Raw genomic sequence first — 19,143 nt, 5'->3', positions numbered from 1 at the left:
GCTGTCCAGTTTTGCCAACACCAGCTGTTGAAGAGGCTGTCATTTCCCCATTATATTTCCATGGCTCCTTTATCGTATATTAATTGGCCATATATGGTTGGGTTTATATCAGGGCTCTCTAATTTGTTCCACTGGTCTTTGGGTCTGTTCTTGTGCCAGTACAAAATTGTCTTGATTACTGTGGCTTTGTAGTAGAGCTTGAAGTTGTGGAGCATAATTCACCCAGCTTTATTCTTCCTTCTTGTATTGCTTTGGCTATTTGGGGTCTTTTGTGATTCCATATGAATTTTAGAGTGATTTGCTCTAGTTCATTGAAGAATGCTGTTGGTATTTTGATAGGAATTGCATTGAATCTGTAGATTGCTTTAGGCAGGATGGCCATTTTGACAATATTAATTCTTCCTATCCATGAGCACGAAATGTGTTTCCATTTATTGGTATCTTCTTTAATTTCTCTCATGAGTCTCTTGTAGTTTTCAGAGTATAGGTCTTTCACTTCCTTGGTTAGGTTTATTCCTAGGTATTTTATTCTTTTTGATGCAACTGTGAATGAAATTTTTCCTGATTTCTCTTTCTACTAGTTCATTGTTAGTGTATAGAAATGCAACAGATTTCTGTGTATTAATTTTGTATCCTGCAACTTTGTTGAATTCAGATATTAGGTCTAGTAGTTTCGGATTAGAGTCTTTAGGGTTTTTTATGTACAATATCATGTCATCTGCAAACAGGAACAGTTTCACTTCCTTGCTACTCTGAATGCCTTTTATTTCTTTGTTTTGTCTGATTGCCGTGGCGAGGACCTCCAGTACTATGTTGAATAGAAGTGGGGAGAGTGGGCATCCCTGTCTTGTTCCCGATCTTAGAGGAAAAGCTTTCAGCTTCTTGCTGTTAAGTGTGATGTTGGCTGTGGGTTTGTTGTATATAGTCTTCATTATGTTGCTGTACCTGCCCTCTATTCCCATTTTGTTGAGAGTTTTTATCATGAATGGATGTTGAATTTTGTCGAATGCTTTTTCAGCATCTATGGAGATGATCATGTGATTTTTGTCCTTCTTTTTGTTGATGTGGTGGATGATGATGATGGATTTTCAGATGTACCATCCTTGCATCCCTGAAATGAATCCCACTTGGTCATGGTGTATGATCCTCTTGATGTATTTTTGAATTCGGCTTCCTAATATTTTGTTGAGTATTTTTGCATCTATGTTCATCAGGGATATTGGTCTGTAATTTTCTTTTTTTGTGGTGTCTTTGCCTGGTTTTGGTATTAGAGTGATGCTGGTCTCATAGAATGAGATTGGAAGTATTCCCTCTTCTTCTACTCTTCGGAAAACTTAAAGGAGGATTGGTATTAGGTCTTCACTAAGTGTTTGATAAAATTCATTGGTCAAGCCATCTTACCGAGGAGTTTTGTTCTTAGGTAGTTTTTTGATTACCAGTTCAATTTTGTTTCTGATAATTGGTCTGTTCAGATTTTCTGTTTCTTTCTGGGTCAGTTTTGGAAGGTTGTATTTTTCTAGAAAGTTGTCCATTTCTTGTAGGTTATCCAGTTCGTTGGCATATAATTTTTCATAGTATTCTCAAATAATTCTTTGTATTTATATGTTGTCCATTGTGATTTTTCCTTTTTCATTTCTGATTCTGTTTATATGTGTAGACTCTTTTTTCCTTGATAAGTCTGGCTAGGGGTTTATCTATTTTGTTTATGGAAAGAACCAGCTCTTGCTTTCATTGATTCTTTGTATTGTTTTATTCTTTTAAATTCTTTTATTTCTGCTTTAATCTTTATTATGTCCCTTCTTCTACTGATGTTGGGCCTTATTTGTTCTTCTTTTTCTAGATTCGTTAATTTTGAGTTTAGAGTGTTCATATGGGATTGTTCTTCTTGAGGTAGGCCTGTGTTGCAGTATACTTTCCTCTTAGCACCGCCTTTGCTGTGTCCCACAGATTTTGCAGTGTTGAATTATTGTTGTCATTTGTCTCCATATATTGCTTGATCTCTGTTTTTATTTGGTCATTGATCCATTGGTTATTTAGGAGCATGTTGTGAAGCCTCCATGTGTTTGTGGGATTTTTTCATTTTCTTTGTGTAATTTATTTCTAGTTTCATACCTTTGTGGTCTAAGAAACTGGTTGGTACAATTCAATATTTTTGAATTTACTGAGGCTCTTTTTGTGGCCTAGTATATGATCTATTCTTGAAAATGTTCCATGTGCACTTGAGAAGAATGTATATTCTGCTGCTTTTGCATGTAGAGTCCTGTAGATGTCTCTTAGGTCTGTCTGTTCTAATGTGTTGTTCAGTGCCTCTGTCTCCTTACTTATTTTCTGTCTGGTTGATCTGTCCTTCAAAGTGAGTGGAGTGTTGAAGTCTCCTAGAATGAATGCATTGCATTCTATTTCCCCTTTTACTTCTGTTAGTATTTGTTTCACATATGTAGGTGCTCCTGTGTTGGGCACATAGATATTTATAATGGTTATATCTTCTTGTTCAATTTACCCCTTAATCATTATGTAATGTCCTTCTTTGTATCTTGTGACTTCCTTTGTTTTGAAGTCTATTTTGTCTGATACAAGTACTGCAATTCCTGCTTTTCTCTCCCTATTAGTTGCATGAAATATCTTTTTCCATCCCTTCACTTTTAGTCTGTGTATGTCTTTGGGTTTATAGTGAGTCTCTTGTAGGCAGCATATAAATGTGTCTTGTTTTTTTATCCATTCAGTGACTCTATGTCTTTTGATTGGTGCATTCAGTCCATTTACATTTAGGGTGATTATTGATAGGTATGTACGTATTGCCATTGTAGGCTTTAGATTTGTGGTTACCAAAGGTTCAAGGTTAACTTAATTACTATCTAAGAGTCTAAGTTAACACACTTAATATGCTATTAAAACCAATCTAAAGGTTCTTTTTTTATCCTCCTTTTTCTTCCTCCTCCATTCTTTATATATTAGGTATCATATTCTATACTCTTTGTCTATCCCTTTATTGACTTTGGGGGATGGTTGATTTAATTTTGCATTTACTTAGTAATTAACTCTTCTACTTTCTTTACTGTGGTTTTATTACGTCTGGTGACAGCTATTGAACCTTAGTAACACTTCCATCTGTAACAGTTCCTCCAGAATACACTGTGGAGAGATACTTTGTGGGAGGTAAATTCTCACAGCTTTTGCTTATGTGAAAATTGTTTAATCCCTCCTTCAAATTTAAATGATAATCTTGCCATATTAAGTATTTTTGGTTCTCGGCCTTTCTGCTTCATTGCATTAAATACATCATACCACTCCTTTCTGGTCTGTAACGTTTCTGCTTAGAAGCCTGATGATAGCCTGATGGTCTTTCCTTTATATGTGATCTTATTTCTCTCTCTGGCTGCTTTTAATGGTCTGTCCTTATCCTTGATCTTTGCCATTTTAATTAGTATTTATCTTTGTGTTGTCTTCCTTGGGTCCCTGTGTTGGGAGATCTGTGCACCTCCATGGCCTGAGAGAGTTTCTCCTTCACCAGACTGGGGAAGTTTTCAGTAGTTACCTCCTCAAAGACACTTTCTATCCCTTTTTCTTTCTCTTCTTCTTTCGGTACTCCTATAATGCAAATACTGTTCCATTTGGATTGGTCACACAGTTCTCTCAATATTCTTTCATTCTTAGAGATCCTTTTTTCTCTCTGTACCTCAGTTTCTTTGTATTCCTCTTCTCTAATTTCTGTTTCATTTATCGTCTCCTCCACCGTATCTAATCTGCTTTTATTGCCCTCCATTGTGCTCTTCAATGATTGGATCTCTGACTGGAATTAATCCCTGAGTTCTTGAATATTTTTCTGTATCTCCATGAGAATGTTAATTATTTTTATTTTGAAATTCTTTTCAGGAAGATTCATGAGATTGATTTCATTTGAAACTTTCTCAGGTGTTGTATTCATAACTTTACTTTGACCCAGGTTTCTTTCCCTTTTCATGTTTGTATATGGTACTCTCTAGTGCCCACAAGTTCTACTCTCTGGAGCTGCTTAGTCCCTGAAGCAGTGTCAGGGGTCGCAGGGGAGCAGTATTGTTGCCTGAGGGGAGGAAAGAGCTTTTTCCTGCTTCCTGGCTGCTGTGCCTGCCTCCAGTGCCAGAACCAGTGGGCCAAGCACAGTGGTATAAGCATCTATGCTTTGTGTTTGTAGTTGCTGTAGATGGGGCTTCCTGCTGGCTGGCCTAATGCCAGGATAGGGTTTTCTGGTTTGCGAGCCAGGTGGGGTGGCTGCGAGAAAGGCGCAGTACGCTGCATTTCACAGAGGGGGTTCTTTGAGCCTGCTAGGGAACTGGAGCACCTGAAGTTTGAGAAAGTTCCCAACCTGCTGGGAAGAGTACACCTGGAAAGTTTTGTCTTCCCATCCTTTCTACTGAGCGGTAAGCTCTGTGCAATCCTTACCCCTTTAGCAGCCCTTTTGCTGTTAGGAAGTCTTTCAGACTGCCCGCCTTTCTTTTGTCCCACAGCACCCAGATATGGAACCCTGCTTTCCACAAGCAGCTGGAATCTCAGTCTCTCCAGGTATTCTGCCTGCCTTAGCTTTCCAACCCCCTAATCACAAGATTGTCATGAAAGGACCATGAAATGTAGGTTTGTGCTCCCGGAGCGGATCTCTGGAATTAGGTATTCAGCAGTCCTAGGCCTCCACTCCATCCCCGTTCTGTTTCTCTTCCTCCTGTGAACTGGGTTTGGGGATGGACTTAGGTCCCGCTGGGCCACGGCTTTGGTATGTTATCCTGTTCTGTGAGGTTTATTCTTTTCTCCAGGTGTACGCAGTTTGCTGCAGTCCTCTTTCCTGTTGCTCTTTCAGGATTAGTCGTATTAATTATATTTTCATATTATATGCGGTTTTAGGAGGAAGCCTCTGTCTCACCTCTCACACTGCCATCTTTAATCCTTTCCCCCCTCAACCATCTTTTAAGTAAAATAATTCTCATTTTTTTCCCTCACAATTCAGTAATGATCAGCCATTGGTAGTACTGATTATTTTGATTTACACAAAAAAGCTGTGTATAGATTCTAGATTTATCTGTAACATATGCTCATAAATTCTTGTTTCCTATAGCAATAATGGCTTTAGTCTTATCATTATATTGAGTGACTCTGGGTTCTTTGAGAGGAAAAGGTGGTTTGATGCATCTAAGTGCTGATGTAATGATCAAAACAGCAGACAGTATGCTTCAGGCATATTCTTCCAGGCAAACAAAATCTTAGCCCCCTCTGCTCCTTTACTCCCACCACTGTGCAGACTTTGCACAACTGGGAGCAGTGACACTGCTCAACAGGCTTTCCTTAAGTGCTGTCAGCACCCTGCCCCCTGCCAAGTCCAGTGTTACCCAAAGCTAAGAAACATGTGCTGCACCAACCACACTGGAACAACAATCATTTAGTATTGCTTCAATCTCTTTTACTCTTAGTTCCAAAAAGGAAAAAGATAGAAGCACTGACGTAAGAACATTTCTGTTTTATTTCTAACTGCTGTTTGTGATTGTCCATTTGCTTTCTGTGGAGAGAGTGAAACAACTAGATTTGATCAATGTTTTGTGACTAGAGAACAGGGCGCTAGAAGTATCTTCCAACATTTGGTGCTATCTTGATAAGAGCCAACTGTGAGGCTGGCTTATTGGGCTAGAAAAATAAACCAGCAACTGCAAGAAAAGACAAGGAGACCTTTAAGAGGTATTGGTGGGAGTTCTGACTTAAACAAAGAGAGCTGAAAGGAAAAGGGTCCCTAGATTTTTTTTTTCCCTCAAGAGATCTCAAACAGATAAATAAAATAATTCCATATATAGAGATGTTAACTCTTTGGGTCCAAGTGTTGATGAGTTTTGGTTATGAAGGCTACAGATGTGCAGAGGAAGCTGAGGCCACACTGCCTGAGACAGGAACAAAGCAAAAGACTTAGTTGTCATCTTTAAGGGATGAAAGAAAGTGCCTGGTAGAAAAAGCACTGAAAGGAATCAAGAGTTGATAAGTCTGGATTTCTTGGGAAGAGTGGCATCCAGGAGTGATAGTAGTTAATGTAAGCAATCTGTTTTAAGCAATACAATTTTTAAGGAGACCACACTAGTTGATGTAGAATCAACTTGTAAACTTAAATTCTTCAGAAGTTACTTCTTGTCACATACCATGCCCTTTATTGTGTGGCTTTGTCAACCTGGCCAGTCTGGGCTTTCAGTTCCTCTGTCATTTTATCCCTATGATACAGATAGCCTTGCCATTCCCTGAAAATGCTTTTCTGTTATCATGTCTGTCACATGCTTTTTGTTTTTGTTTAGAGCACATGAGTCTCTCCCATTTTGTTTCTGCAAATTCCTATCCATATTTGAGTACTAAGGGCACTTGTCATTATCTTGGAGAAATTTTCATATCTTTGAGAATTTCATTATCTTTTTCATGACACCTAGGTATATTAGTCATTCCAGTCTTTTGTGTTACTGATAACTCTTAGACATTTCTTTACTATGCTGTATGTCCCAGAATAGTCTTTACCTTTGCTTGTCCCTCTGCTTGGAATGCTTTCTCTCTGGATATATGCATGGCTCTTTCTCTTACTTCATTCTGGTCTCTGTTCAAATGTCACCTCCCCAGGAAGTCTTTCCTGACTACCCTTCCTTAAAAGAGCATCTCCTGACACTTCTGTCCTCTTTCTGTGCTTTATTTTTCTTTTGTAATACTTAATACTTCCTGACATTTATTTATAATTTTTATTTATTATTTATTTGCATGTTTATTGGCCAGTTGTCTCTTTCTCCATGACTGAATTTAAGTTCTGTTGAGTGCAACGACCTCATTTTTTTCGTTGTTGTATCACCATGCCTAGAATAGCCTGGCACACAAGAGTCAGTTGACAAGAATTTGTTAAATTATGCCATAAATGAAAATTTACTTTCCTCATTAGCCTTATAATCCATTCTTACAGTCATTGGCATCTGGCTCATATGTAATTGCTCAACTGCAACCAGTGAGAAGAAGATTCTTGTTCTGTAGACTGTCATTCTAAAAAAAAAAGCATTTGGGGTCTGAAAAAGTGGATAAGCTAGAGTAGATTCTCTTTCCTCCTAGTTAGCCCTGAACCCTTCTGGGTTTCTAATGTTGGTGTGGTTTTAGATTTTTGACAAGCACCTGTGTTTGCCATTTTGGTATTTTGCAGTAGTGATAAAAATAACAAAATGAAGTCATTGGAGAATAATACAAAACTTATTTTAATGCCTAAGTGAATAATGGCTATAAGTTACAGCGAGTGTTTAGACTACTGAGAGATTGTAAACAGCTGTGGAAATATTTATTGTGGTTTAGAGTGAAAGGGACCATTTGATCGAACATTCTTGTATAGCTGAATGGAATGAGGCTAGAGATGTAAATGATGTGCACAAGGTCACAGGATTTGTTATGGTAGAGTAAGAATTACCCTCAGGTTTCTTTTGTAGTAAGTACTAAGGGTTGCAGGGGTGTGGGTAACAGACACTTTCATCCACAGTTTGGAGAATTATGTAAATGGCTGTAAATATTCTTGCTGGCAATGTAGTGTCATAGATAAAAACTTTAAATATGGATACCTTTTTAGAAACAATTACTAAAGGAAAAGATAAATGTGCCAGAATAAACGTACCATCTTAGTAATCACTTTATGTTTACTATAAGAGCAAAAAAAAAATTGGAAGTGAGTAGCAGCCTATTAAATACCTTTGATTTGCACTGTGGTAATTCATCAAATGGTTATTGTGCATTATGTTTAAGTCCATGTACAATGGACCTAATGAGAAATAAAAGAAAGACATTGCCTAGAAGGAACTTCCTTGCTTGTTCACAGACCAGCAAACTGTTGGTCATAGTCTGAGATGAAATAAGGATAGAAATGAAGAAGTATTTAGAAACTTTTATCATTTGACAGAGTAATTTTTTGTCCATTGAATCTGATAATAAAAAAATTTGGTCTTATATTTTGTATGGTTTGTTTAGTTTTGTTTTTTCAGTAATTCATTATACATTACAGAAGAATGGGAATGCATGGCAGATTTAGGGGAAATACTCTCCCCTCAGATAGTGCCTTTCATCACAGATACTTTGAAGAGCACTGGTTTATGGAGATGTGCACATACATGAAGTTAAATTGTGTAAAATGGTAGGTGATGTGAAGGGCCATGCCTGTTCTTTTTTTTTTAGCGACTGTCTTCTCCATGTTGTACTACAGTCCCCATGACCAACTTACATTATGATTGAAAATTATTGTGCCCCGTTATCTGCCTCACCCCTCAACCCTGCCCAGCCTCTCCCCTAAGGTAACCACTAGTCACTTTTTAGTGTCTGTGAGTCTGCTGCTGTTTCGTTCCTTCTGTTTTGCTTTGTTTTTATATTCTACAAATAAGTGAAATCATATGGTATTTGTCTTTCTCCACCTGGCTTATTTCACTGAGCATAATACCCTCTGGATCCATCCATGTTGTTGCAAATGGGAGGATTTCTTTTCTTTTTATGCCATGCCTGTTCTTTTATGCCTTTTCTCAGAATTCAGTATTGCATTATAGTGTCTTACTGGCATGGGCCCTTGGTAAATGCTAGTGATTTACACTATGCAGATTTTAAAAGGTTTTAGAAAGCAAGTCCCTGTTTTTTTAAACACTTATCTTCCATTAGCATGTGAAAAAATGACTTTGCCCCACTTTGAATAAATACTAACCTTGCTTTAAATTTTAGAGTATTCTTAGTGCTAAAGGATTTTTTGTTTGTTGGGTTTGGAACATCTTTAGCTTGTGGGTTTTGAGGGGCTTGTGATTTTCTTCCCCTGTCATGAAGTATGCTTGCACTGGTGGTTTAGGAACCACACTTTGAAAAACACTGTTATAAGGTTTGTAACATTTATTTTGGACATAGATGCTTTTGAGAATTTGGGGAAAGCTGTGGACCAACTCAGTGGAAAATACCTATATACTTACACACAATTTGCATAAAATTTCAGAGTGTTCATCTCATGAACAGAACCTGGTGAGGAGGGAGGGTTGAAATGTATGACTTTCAGTGTTCATCAGTACCCAGGTAACTAGAGGTAACTAATTGGTTTTTAACTGTTATAGTGTGACATTTATTTATCATTTTCCTTATTATTATAGAGTGGACTACATAGAAACATTAATTTCTGTGTACTTAACAAATTTGTTTGATTTTGATATGTTTGTGGATGTGTTTTTTTTTTTTACACGAATCATCATGTTTTCACACTTCTGGTAAAATTTTATTCACACATTAACAAAAAGCCTATTAAATCTCTGGGCATAAACATACAGATTTAGCTAGAAAATGAAAATGTTATGTGTGATCTTAATAGTGAATTACAGTTTAAGAAAGTATGTTTTATTTTACTAAGATGCTGGTAGAAAAGAATAAAGATGTTAGTTCAGAAAGAAGGACTCATATATTTAGACTACTAGAACAACAGTATTAACAGAAGCTCTATTTTTTGACTAGGAAGCTCAGTGGCTATGTAAGGAAAGAGAACATAATCACCCTCTTATTTCTTTTGGTTTTGTAAGTCATAATGACACATACTTTGAAGTATTCTTCTCATTGCTGCCATATAAGATGAATTCTCAGACTTTTGGGTAAAATTGATTACAGTTTGACTCATAAGCCAAAAAATAAGGAACATAGTTACAGTAACCAGTGCTCACATGAGTCAGAAGTCTATAAATTTACTCACAGCAGTGATGGCTTGTTCTATCTCACTATTCTAACTTACAAAAAGCAAAACCATTTTATTTCACATGAAAGGAATTAAAATGAATCCAAAATAGTGTTAAGTTTTAGAACAGCATGTTTTCATTAAACAACAAGCTGAAAATGAACATTTTATATGTAGCTGAATAGCCTTGATAGGCGGGTTGAGTGTCACAATTATATATCAATTAATAGTGTAAGACTGAATAATTATAAATGCTGAGCATAATATTGTAGGACAGACTAGTAAATACTGGAGTCATAATAAATAAATTGGGACTTGAGAAAGCATTAAAGGTTATGTTTGGAAAAAAACTCAGTACTTCTCAAATGTTCTTTACTTCTGCTTACTTTTCATGCTTAAAAACTCTACGACTTTTTGTTTGTGATATTTGACAGTGATCCAGCAGGAAACCAGGTTGTGTGAGTTGTCCATTTTGGTGTAATGCTCATATATTCTTACATGTTTTTGGGGAGTTGTGGTACAAAAAGTCATCTTCACGGTCATCTGGGAGTATGTGGGAGATAAAAACCTACAGACTTTGAACCATAGGCTCACATGTCTGGATACAAGTGTTTAATTCTACAGTAGGTACTAGAAAATACATTTTAAAGCAAAATTAAAGATTGTCCATTAATTAGGTGTTTTAAAAAATAAGACCTTTTTCAGTGCTTTCCTTTGCCTCAAGAAAATCCTGTTGGTCAGGATTTCTCCAAATTTTGGTAACAGCATTTTTAGAAAACAGTTTTTATTTTCCCATGGCTTAGTTCCCATGGTTTTTGGACATGGGAAATTTCTGTTAGTGTTTCTTTCTATTGCTGTCATATTTATATATTCCGTTTTTACATTTACTAAGTCTGATAGCATTCCTGTCATACCCATGGTGTTAGGGTCATACTTTTCCAAGCATTCCATATTTGTTGAAAATATGTGGAAGGTTGAAAACTGGCATGTTAGTGGTCTCTGACATAGATACCTGTCTCCTATTTGTTACCTGTAATATATAGTAGGATAATTACTAAAGTAAATTTCCTTTGACCTAACATGATTTGTTCTTAGTAAACATCCAACTATTAAAATGATATTATCTATATTGCAAAATGATCTCTGTGATATACTTGGGCATATATGTTTTCAATAAATATTTCTATTGCTGATATTTATGAGGTTTGTTACTACTGGTTTATTTCATAGAGAAGGCAGATAGAGGTTTTTATGTGCATGTTGAGGATTCTCTATAATTTGGAAGGATACATTTCATTAGAAAATTCTAAGACTGGAGTTTCTACGGCTAAACATTTTGCCTCTATGAAAAAGCTTTGGGCAACATAGCAGCTGTATTAAACACTTGTTTTAAAGAGAAACCTTAGGTAATTAGACTTATTTAAAATGGTATATACTATATTGGGCTCTAACTTTTAAAAATGAAATCTCTATAATGCTTTCATTGATTTCATTTTTTTTTCTATGAGTTCAGTGATTGGTTTGTTTTTGTGATGTGCTCTTAAGAGGTAATAGCTACAGGGAAGGGTTAGCCTAATAGGTATATTTGTGAATCTCAAAAAGCATGTTTCTTTGTGGATAAGATAATTTTTCTATTTAGTATAATTTTGAGATCTTCCTGTTGTGCTGTCTTGAAATATTAGTATTCGATTTCCATTGCAGTTTTATGAATATGTAGTACTACTTTAAAAACAGAAGAAATGCTACTGGAACCATGTGTTTGTATGGAGGCTAAGTAATTTGGGCAAAACTTACTTAAAACTTATATTTTAGTACAATAAAGTTAATGACATGGTTAATGGCACACATAAGTTCTACTGAGTTAATTGGCTTTATATCATAGTTGTAAATTATAGTCATTTAAGTTAGTTCTTCAAACCAAAGCATAAAATCTTCTTTCTTCTATAATTGGTTGTTATTTTGATGTTCTCTTCAGTATAGATATTATTTTGTGCATGTGCGCATGGATGTACAACACACCCAGGGAGTAGGCCTGGATCTAGTTAACCCAACCTGACATCACTCATGACCCTGTGTCCTCTCTTGGTCTTGGTTACCAGTCTATCCTCTACTCGTGCCCTCTTCTGTTCCCCTTGCTCTGTTTTTCACTCTCTTTCCTTCCCTGACCTCCAACTCAAGGCTTCTGTACCAACATCACTTTACTGATTCTTACCTTTTGGGCTCTTGGATCAGTGGCCACACCGAACTGTCCTGTGGAGTGGTGCTGTGAGGGGATGGAGTTTGGAAAATGCAGACTTAGAGAGTAGCATGCAGGGAAAGTGGACATGGTGAGGTGGGGTTCTGATTCTGTGGTCTTTCAAGCTCTGTTGCTGAGTGAGGGGAAAGTTTAAGTTTAGAGAAGCAGTGGGAAGAAGAGAATGAATGAAGGAGGGATGTGTGGTCTTTCTTTAGGGAGGGAAGCGAAAAGTCCGGAGGTCTGACTGGTCAGTTTGAAAAGCTGTCTTCTCTCCTCTGTGTACAGGTTCTTGAAGTAGGCATTCAGCCTGTGTGAACTAGTACCATACTGTAATAGTGAGCATTGCTTTGTGTGGTTTGTGTTTTGCTGGTGTTTTATTTAATCTGCTCAACAGTTCTGTGAGGCAAGTGGAATTCTAGTCCCCATTTTCAAGGAGAGAGAGGTGAAGTTTAGAGAGGCATAGCACATTTGTCCCACAATTAATAGATGGCAGATTATGAATGTGAACTTATGTTTCCTTAACTTCAAAGCCTCTGCTCAGTACTGTATTCTTACTTGCTGTATGGACGTAGGCAAGTCATTTAATCCCTTTGAAGCTCTCTTTTCCCATCTGTAAACAGAATAAAACTACCTGATAGTGGTAAAGAACAACAAAGGGCCTCCCCAAGTTCCTGACATACTGTTGGTGCTCAGTAAGTCATCCTAATTCTTTTTTCTGGTCATTTCTTTCTCAGGGCAGAAAAACACTGTTGAGTGGAGCATCTTCTCTAAAATGACTCAAGAAAATTTACCTCTGGGTATTCCTAGTCAAAAGGTGGGGCAGCCCAAGTCTGTGATAACTTTTTTTTCCTTACATCCTCCCATACTCCCCCAGTGTCTGGCAGTCTACCAGGTTGCTTGCTGAAGATTGGACTTCCTTTTCAAGAGAAAATTTCATGTAATCCAAAATTATAAATAAAAGGGTTGAAATGCATCACTAGTAGTTTTAGCCTAAGTACAGGTCTTTGATATTAGTGCCTTTCTTACCTAAGTTAATGGGGAGACTCAGTAAAGAGATCATTCTCTTGAAGAGCATCCTTCTTGGAATTTACTATTTTTCTATTAGTAAACAGAAGCTTAGAGGTACTTCCAACGTGTGCAGCCATGTATGCTTGCAACGTAACTGAGACCACGAAGCAGTGTTTTTAATGAAGCATATAGCTACAATTAAGTTTATGGAAAGTTGGACAACAATACTGAAAATGCACTTAAAGATCAAAGGAGAAGCATTTGCTCGTGATTAGTTTGATTTATACCAAGCTTGACCCAGGGGTCTCCCGTGGCTGTTTCCTTCCTATACATCGTGCTTTTATGAAATACATGCACACTTATGGCTGTTGTCATATAATATGTACAAGATTTACTGATGACAGAAAGTTATTACTATTTCAAACAAATGCAAGCTATTTAGACTTAGAAAAACCAAGAAATAAGGAAATAATTGCCAACTTATGGTAATCAAAATCTAACTGAACATACAGTATCCTTTGTATTTATTGCTTTGTTTCCAAATTATGAATTCCAGCGCTCAATTCTTGTTGAGTTTGCTGAGGGATTTTTTTTTTTTGGTGAAAAGTACTTTCAATAAAATGTTTTCCAAAATGTTTAACTTTTTTAGAGTTTTTAAAAAAATTGTGGTTAAAAACAGTATACACATCAAAAGTTATACATTTTGCCCATTTTTAAATATACAATTCAGTTGCATTTCCTCCATGTGTAGTGTTGTGCAGCTTTCAGCCAGCTCCACTTCCAGAATTTTCTCATCATCCCAAATAGAAACTCTATATAAATATAATCTTTAATTTTACCTATTAGAGGACTGTTGTTTATTTTCTTTCTTTTCTTGGGCCTAGTCTCCTGTGTCTTTCAAAGACCCAATATTCAGTGTGATCTGTTTATACTTACTGAATTCTGACCTTGTCATTTGAATTAGAATATTTTTTTTATTGTACTTGTTCCATGCTTCTAGGTATCATATTAAAATCCCATCATCTTTCATTTCACTGGATTTTTATATTTATTTGCTTCTTTTGGAGCAGTGAAACACACATGAGATTTGAAGAGATGAAACAAAATAATGTAAATACATAGAAAGTTTAATAGAGAAGAGAAGAAAGATTGTAATTAAAGACTGTGTACACAAAAAAGTCTGACAGTCTCAGTCACAACAGTTTCCTTCTCCTCCTGCTAAATGCCTAGAACAGGAAGTACATCCAGTTAAAAAGATACTTGGGCCCATGATCTGAAAGAATTCAGCCCCCACACTGGGTATGAGTGGACTCAACGGGAATGATTGTTCAGTAGATCCTCTGTATTGTTTGTGCGCAAATAAAAATAGCTGCTTAAAGAGTTTTAAAATGTTGTTTATAAAGGAGTATTAAGTACCCTATTAAGTTTACTCTTTTCATCTGCTAAAATGTCATTTCCTTGGCTACTTCTCTTCCTCATTTGTAACAATCACACACTATTGTTAACACAAAAAAGAAATGGAGGAATTATCAGGGAACCTCTCTCAAAATCATTTTAGGTTTTTAGAGAGCAAATAATTTAAGAAAATGAATGTGAAGTTCATTTGAATTTTAACTTGTTAAGCAAGATAATTTTTATTAGTTTGTCTGATAGTATGTCCATGTTTTTCTTTTGCTATAAAAGTGTAATTTTCACCTGTGTTTATTATTATTTATTTTTTAAAGAGTGACACTGCTAATGAAATATATTTATTACAGCTAAAAGATGGCGGCAAAGCATCGCAGGCAAATGTGAGAATAGGCGATGTGGTTCTCAGCATTGATGGAATAAATTCACATGGAATGACTCATCTTGAAGCCCAGAACAAGATTAAGGGTTGTACAGGCTCTTTGAATATGACTTTGCAAAGGTAAATTGCTTTTTGTTTGACTCTGAGAAAAAACACTGAGGAATGTGTTTGTGTGTGTCTGATTCTAAAAGTGTTTCTGCTACCACTGTTTTAAGTAGGTAAGTTAAAAAGTGTTAAGTTTTAAGTAGGTAAGTTAAAATATAATGGCTCTTAAATTGGGTAATTGAGCAATATGGTTATTGGTGAAAGCTTTGGATTATTTCCCCCATAAAAAGGAATGTATTCACGTAATCATAAAAATTGTAATTTCAGAGAATTAAAAAATTCCAGAAATTTCTCAGTGGAATACAGGCTAAGAATTCTTATGAAAGGCAAAACTTGGACTGAATATTCTAGCCAGTATATTGGAGGGTATTCTTTTTAAGTCATAAAGCTTTTATTTTCTTGCCTTTTTTCCTGGGTAGAAAAGTATTTTTTAATGTACCCAGGTTTTGAAGTCCGGATTTTCTGAACTTAACAGTTCTGTTTTGTTTTTTAAATTACTCTGGCCTCAGTTATAAAATAGCTAATCATTTCATTGATTATATCAGGTATTTTGAGCATCCCAACAATTGACCTGCATTTAAATCCATGGATTTCTTGTTAAAAATACTGATAGGAATCAGAATATTTAGAAGTAAGTACCAAAAAATATATTCAGTAAGTTCCCTGTGGTAATTATGAATTATAAAATTGAAACCACTGCAGTATCATGGGGCTGGAGGGGCCGCTATGGAGAAAGAGGGAATGCAGAGAGGGTGATTGAATGATAGTTTTGAACCTTTAGGTTTATAAGAAAGGTAGTTATCATTTACCAGGTATTTATGGAGGATTTTAAAACAAGTCCTCTTTTTGATGATTACAAAAGTGTTCTTCAGTCTGTAAAATTTAGAAAACATCATTTCCCCTGAAAAATACCTCTAGTCTTTCATAAATTGTGTGTTCTGTAAATCTTTGAGAGGATGTGGTACCTTCCAAATGTATTTGGCTATAGAATTTTATTTTTTGAAGTCTCTCCTGGGACTATTAAAAGGATATATTCAGGGTAACGTGTATGTACTTGACTGAAAGAGTCTCAATTTGGTCTTAAAACTGAATAGAGAAAATTTTTATGAATTTATTAGACTTACAGATTTACCTTGATGTATCATGACATTCTAACCAGTTCCCTTTCTGGTTTTGTTTCTTTGTTTTTATTTTGTGTAAGAAATTCCTTTTAGTGAGACTGTTGAATCAAAGGTTATATGTAATTTAATTTTGATAGCTGTTAGCTATACATTTTAATGTGTGTAAAAAGAATGATAAGGTGCATGAGCTCTTTATGTATTTTGGATGTCAACCCTTTATTGGGTCTGTCATTTATGAATATATTCTCCCATATTGTAGGATACCTTTTTGTTCTATTGATGGTGTCCTTTGCTGTACAGAAGCTTTTCTGCTTGATATAGTCCCACTTGGTCATTTTTGCTTTTTGCTTTTGTTTCCCTTGCCCGGGGAGATATGTTCATGAAGAAGTCGCTCATATTTATGTCCAAGAGATTTTTGCCTATGTTTTTTTCTATGAGTTTTATGGTTTCATGACTTACATTCAGGTCTTTGATCCATTTTGAATTTACTTTTGTGTATGGTGTTAGACAATGATCCAGTTTCATTCTCTTACATGTAGCTGTCCAGTTTTGCCAGCACCAACTATTAAGAGACTGTCATTTCCCCATTGTATGTCCATGGCTCCTTTATCGTATGTTAATTAACCATATATGTTTGGGTTAATCTCTGGAATCTCTATTCTGTTCTGCTGGTCTGTGACTCTGTTCTTGTGCCAGTACCAAATTGGCACATACATAAGAACAAAGAAAAACTGAAGGAAGAAAACAGTAGCAGAATCACAGAATCCAAGAATGGACTAACAATTACCAAAGGGAAAGGGACTGGGGAGGATGGGTGGGAAGGGAGGGATAAGGGCGGGGAAAAAGAAAGGGGGCATTACGATTAGCATATATAATGTGGGGGGGCGCATGGGGAGGGCTGTACAACACAGAGAAGACAAGTAACATCTTACTATGCTGATGGACAGTGACTGTAATGGGGTTTGTCGGGGGGACTTGGTGAAGGGGGGAGCCTAGTAAACATAATGTTCTTCATGTAATTGTAGACTAACGGTAACAAAATAAAAAATAAAAAATAAATAAATAAATAAATAAATAAATAAATAAATAAGGAGGTTGGGGGATGACCAGATGAAACAGTACTGGACTGGCCAGTTGTTGAGAACTGTTGAAGCTGAGTCATGGATACACAAGAGTTCATTATACTGTTTTACCAATTCTTGTTTATGTTTGAAATTTTCAGTAAAAAGGAACAGCCCCCCCAAAAATAAATAAATAAAAATAATCTTGCCTAAGAAGTTTTATTTCTGTAGCATCCTTTCTGTTCTATGTATATTGAGATGTAGACAAAAAATTGTTAGTAATTAATTAAAAGTTATGATTTTTATTTATAGGCATTTTTACTAAATATGAATTCTGAAAGGGAACCAGAATCAAGAAGTCTGAGATGTCAAATGAACAAATATACATGGTGACGGGCTGTTTCTCAAATCCTAAAGTTGAAAGTTTATGTAGGATATAATCTCTTTTCCTGAGCTGAGTATCATTTCTTTCTTACCAACCCACTTGTTTCCACATTGTGCTATTTTATGACCCAGGACCCAGTATCTTATTTTCTATTGAAAACACTTCTCAGTCCCATAAAAATAGATGAAAAACAGATGTTACCCTTTTTGGATGCATTTCCAATTTAAGTAATCTGCTACTGATTCTAATAAAGATTCTTTTAAGTTCCTTAATATAAACTCTAACTTGTATAAACATTTGGAGATACTACTTAATCTTGTCTTCATATTTCTGAATATAGATATTCAGGGATCCAAAATATGAAAGAATTTTAGAGTTCTGCTGTATTCATTATAATTCTTCTAATGTTTTTTGAACACTTCTTGTGTTAGGTATTGCCAGCGTGAAAAGAGATTTTCATTTAAGAGAATTTATGGTATAACATTGGCAATGCTACCAAGGAAATACTTTTTGCCTTTTAAGGAAAAAAAAAACTTTGAAGAGTTATTTTCAATTCTTTATACTAAGACCATTTTCTTCTTAAGTTCCTTCTCTTTCTCATATCAAAGCAAATTTTTTTTTCCCTACTTATTTCTGAATTTGAACAACAGCATCCTTAACTGGTTTCTAGTCACCTTACCCTCTTTATCACACTTTTCACCTATCAGAGTGCTCTGCTTTCCCTTCCACTAACTGATCTATAATCGTACTTCCTCTGTGTGACTGTTTTCTTCATAAGCATGTGCTTTTCTTCATGAATATATAGTACTTTCCTATATAGACTTGTCTTAGTCTAGTCTGTTTTCCTTAAAAGCAGAACATGAGATGGGATTCATGTGCAGGTGATATGTTAAGGGAGTTCTTTCAAATGTTACAAAGAAGTGAGTGAAGAAGAACTGGGAAGCAGAAGAAACTGAGATGATCAAGGATGTGGTCTCAGGGGATGTGTAGCTTCAGTTTGATCTAGGGTGGAATTTGCAAACAAAATTGTACCATAGATTCTGTTCTGCCTTGAGGCAAGAGAACTGGGCCTTTGTTGTCTTCCCCTGTGTTTGTTAATCATGGGCCAGCACTATTTTGGAAAACAGAGAGAGAGAATGTATGTAGGGGAGGGCTGGAAGGTAGCTTCCGTTGCTTCCACAGATAATTGCTGGTGTGAGCCTTTAGCAGCAATGCAAGGAGCACCTTGGGGATGGGTGTACCAAACTGGTAGAAGGGGTCCAAAGTACCCAGGCTGGGTACCAGTATAACACACACTATAAGATTCCATCCAGACTTGAGTTCTCTGCTCAGAGGATTGGGTTCTCTAGTAGACCTAGGTCCATTTAAATTGTCCTCTCCTGATAGCACTATTCATCATGAATACCATTTTACTATTTAAGATTGATTTCTTACTGTCCCTTATGTACCTTTATGTCCTCTCATGAAATTTGCTTCATCTGGAATGCCTCTCCACCTATTCACTGCCAATACATGCCTCTTCATCCACAAATCCCACATCAAATCTCATCATCTACTCATAGTCTTTATAAGGATTTTAACTCATTTTTTTTATTTCCCCTCTGAACTCCTAAGATAGGTTTATGCCATTTGATTCAGCATTTAATTATCACTAGATACAACCAGGAATAACAAGGCAGGTTCCATAAATCATATACAAATATAACTAAATAGTTAATAGTCATACAAATAAAGCTAGTTA

General features: G+C 36.0%; 1 protein-coding gene across 17 annotated transcripts in view; it reads left to right on the top strand.

Annotated features, from left to right (window-relative positions):
• The window catches only part of PDLIM5 (PDZ and LIM domain 5), a 223,796-nt gene that overhangs the window by 61,351 nt on the left and 143,302 nt on the right, over positions 1-19,143 (top strand). For 16 of the 17 annotated variants that reach the window (XM_037020076.2, XM_037020074.2, XM_037020078.2 and 13 more), the window contains exon 3: positions 14,699-14,850. In XM_037020076.2, coding sequence (XP_036875971.2) covers positions 14,699-14,850 — 152 coding nt within the window. Of the gene's footprint in view, positions 1-12,667; positions 12,748-14,698; positions 14,851-19,143 lie in introns of all 17 variants that reach the window. The other variant, XM_073237285.1, reaches the window with a different exon arrangement.

Source organism: Manis javanica, chromosome 5, assembly GCF_040802235.1.
Source record: "Manis javanica isolate MJ-LG chromosome 5, MJ_LKY, whole genome shotgun sequence".
Lineage (NCBI taxonomy): Eukaryota > Metazoa > Chordata > Mammalia > Pholidota > Manidae > Manis > Manis javanica.
Note: the sequence above shows the minus strand (reverse complement) of the source record. Positions and strands in the feature narration are given on the sequence as shown.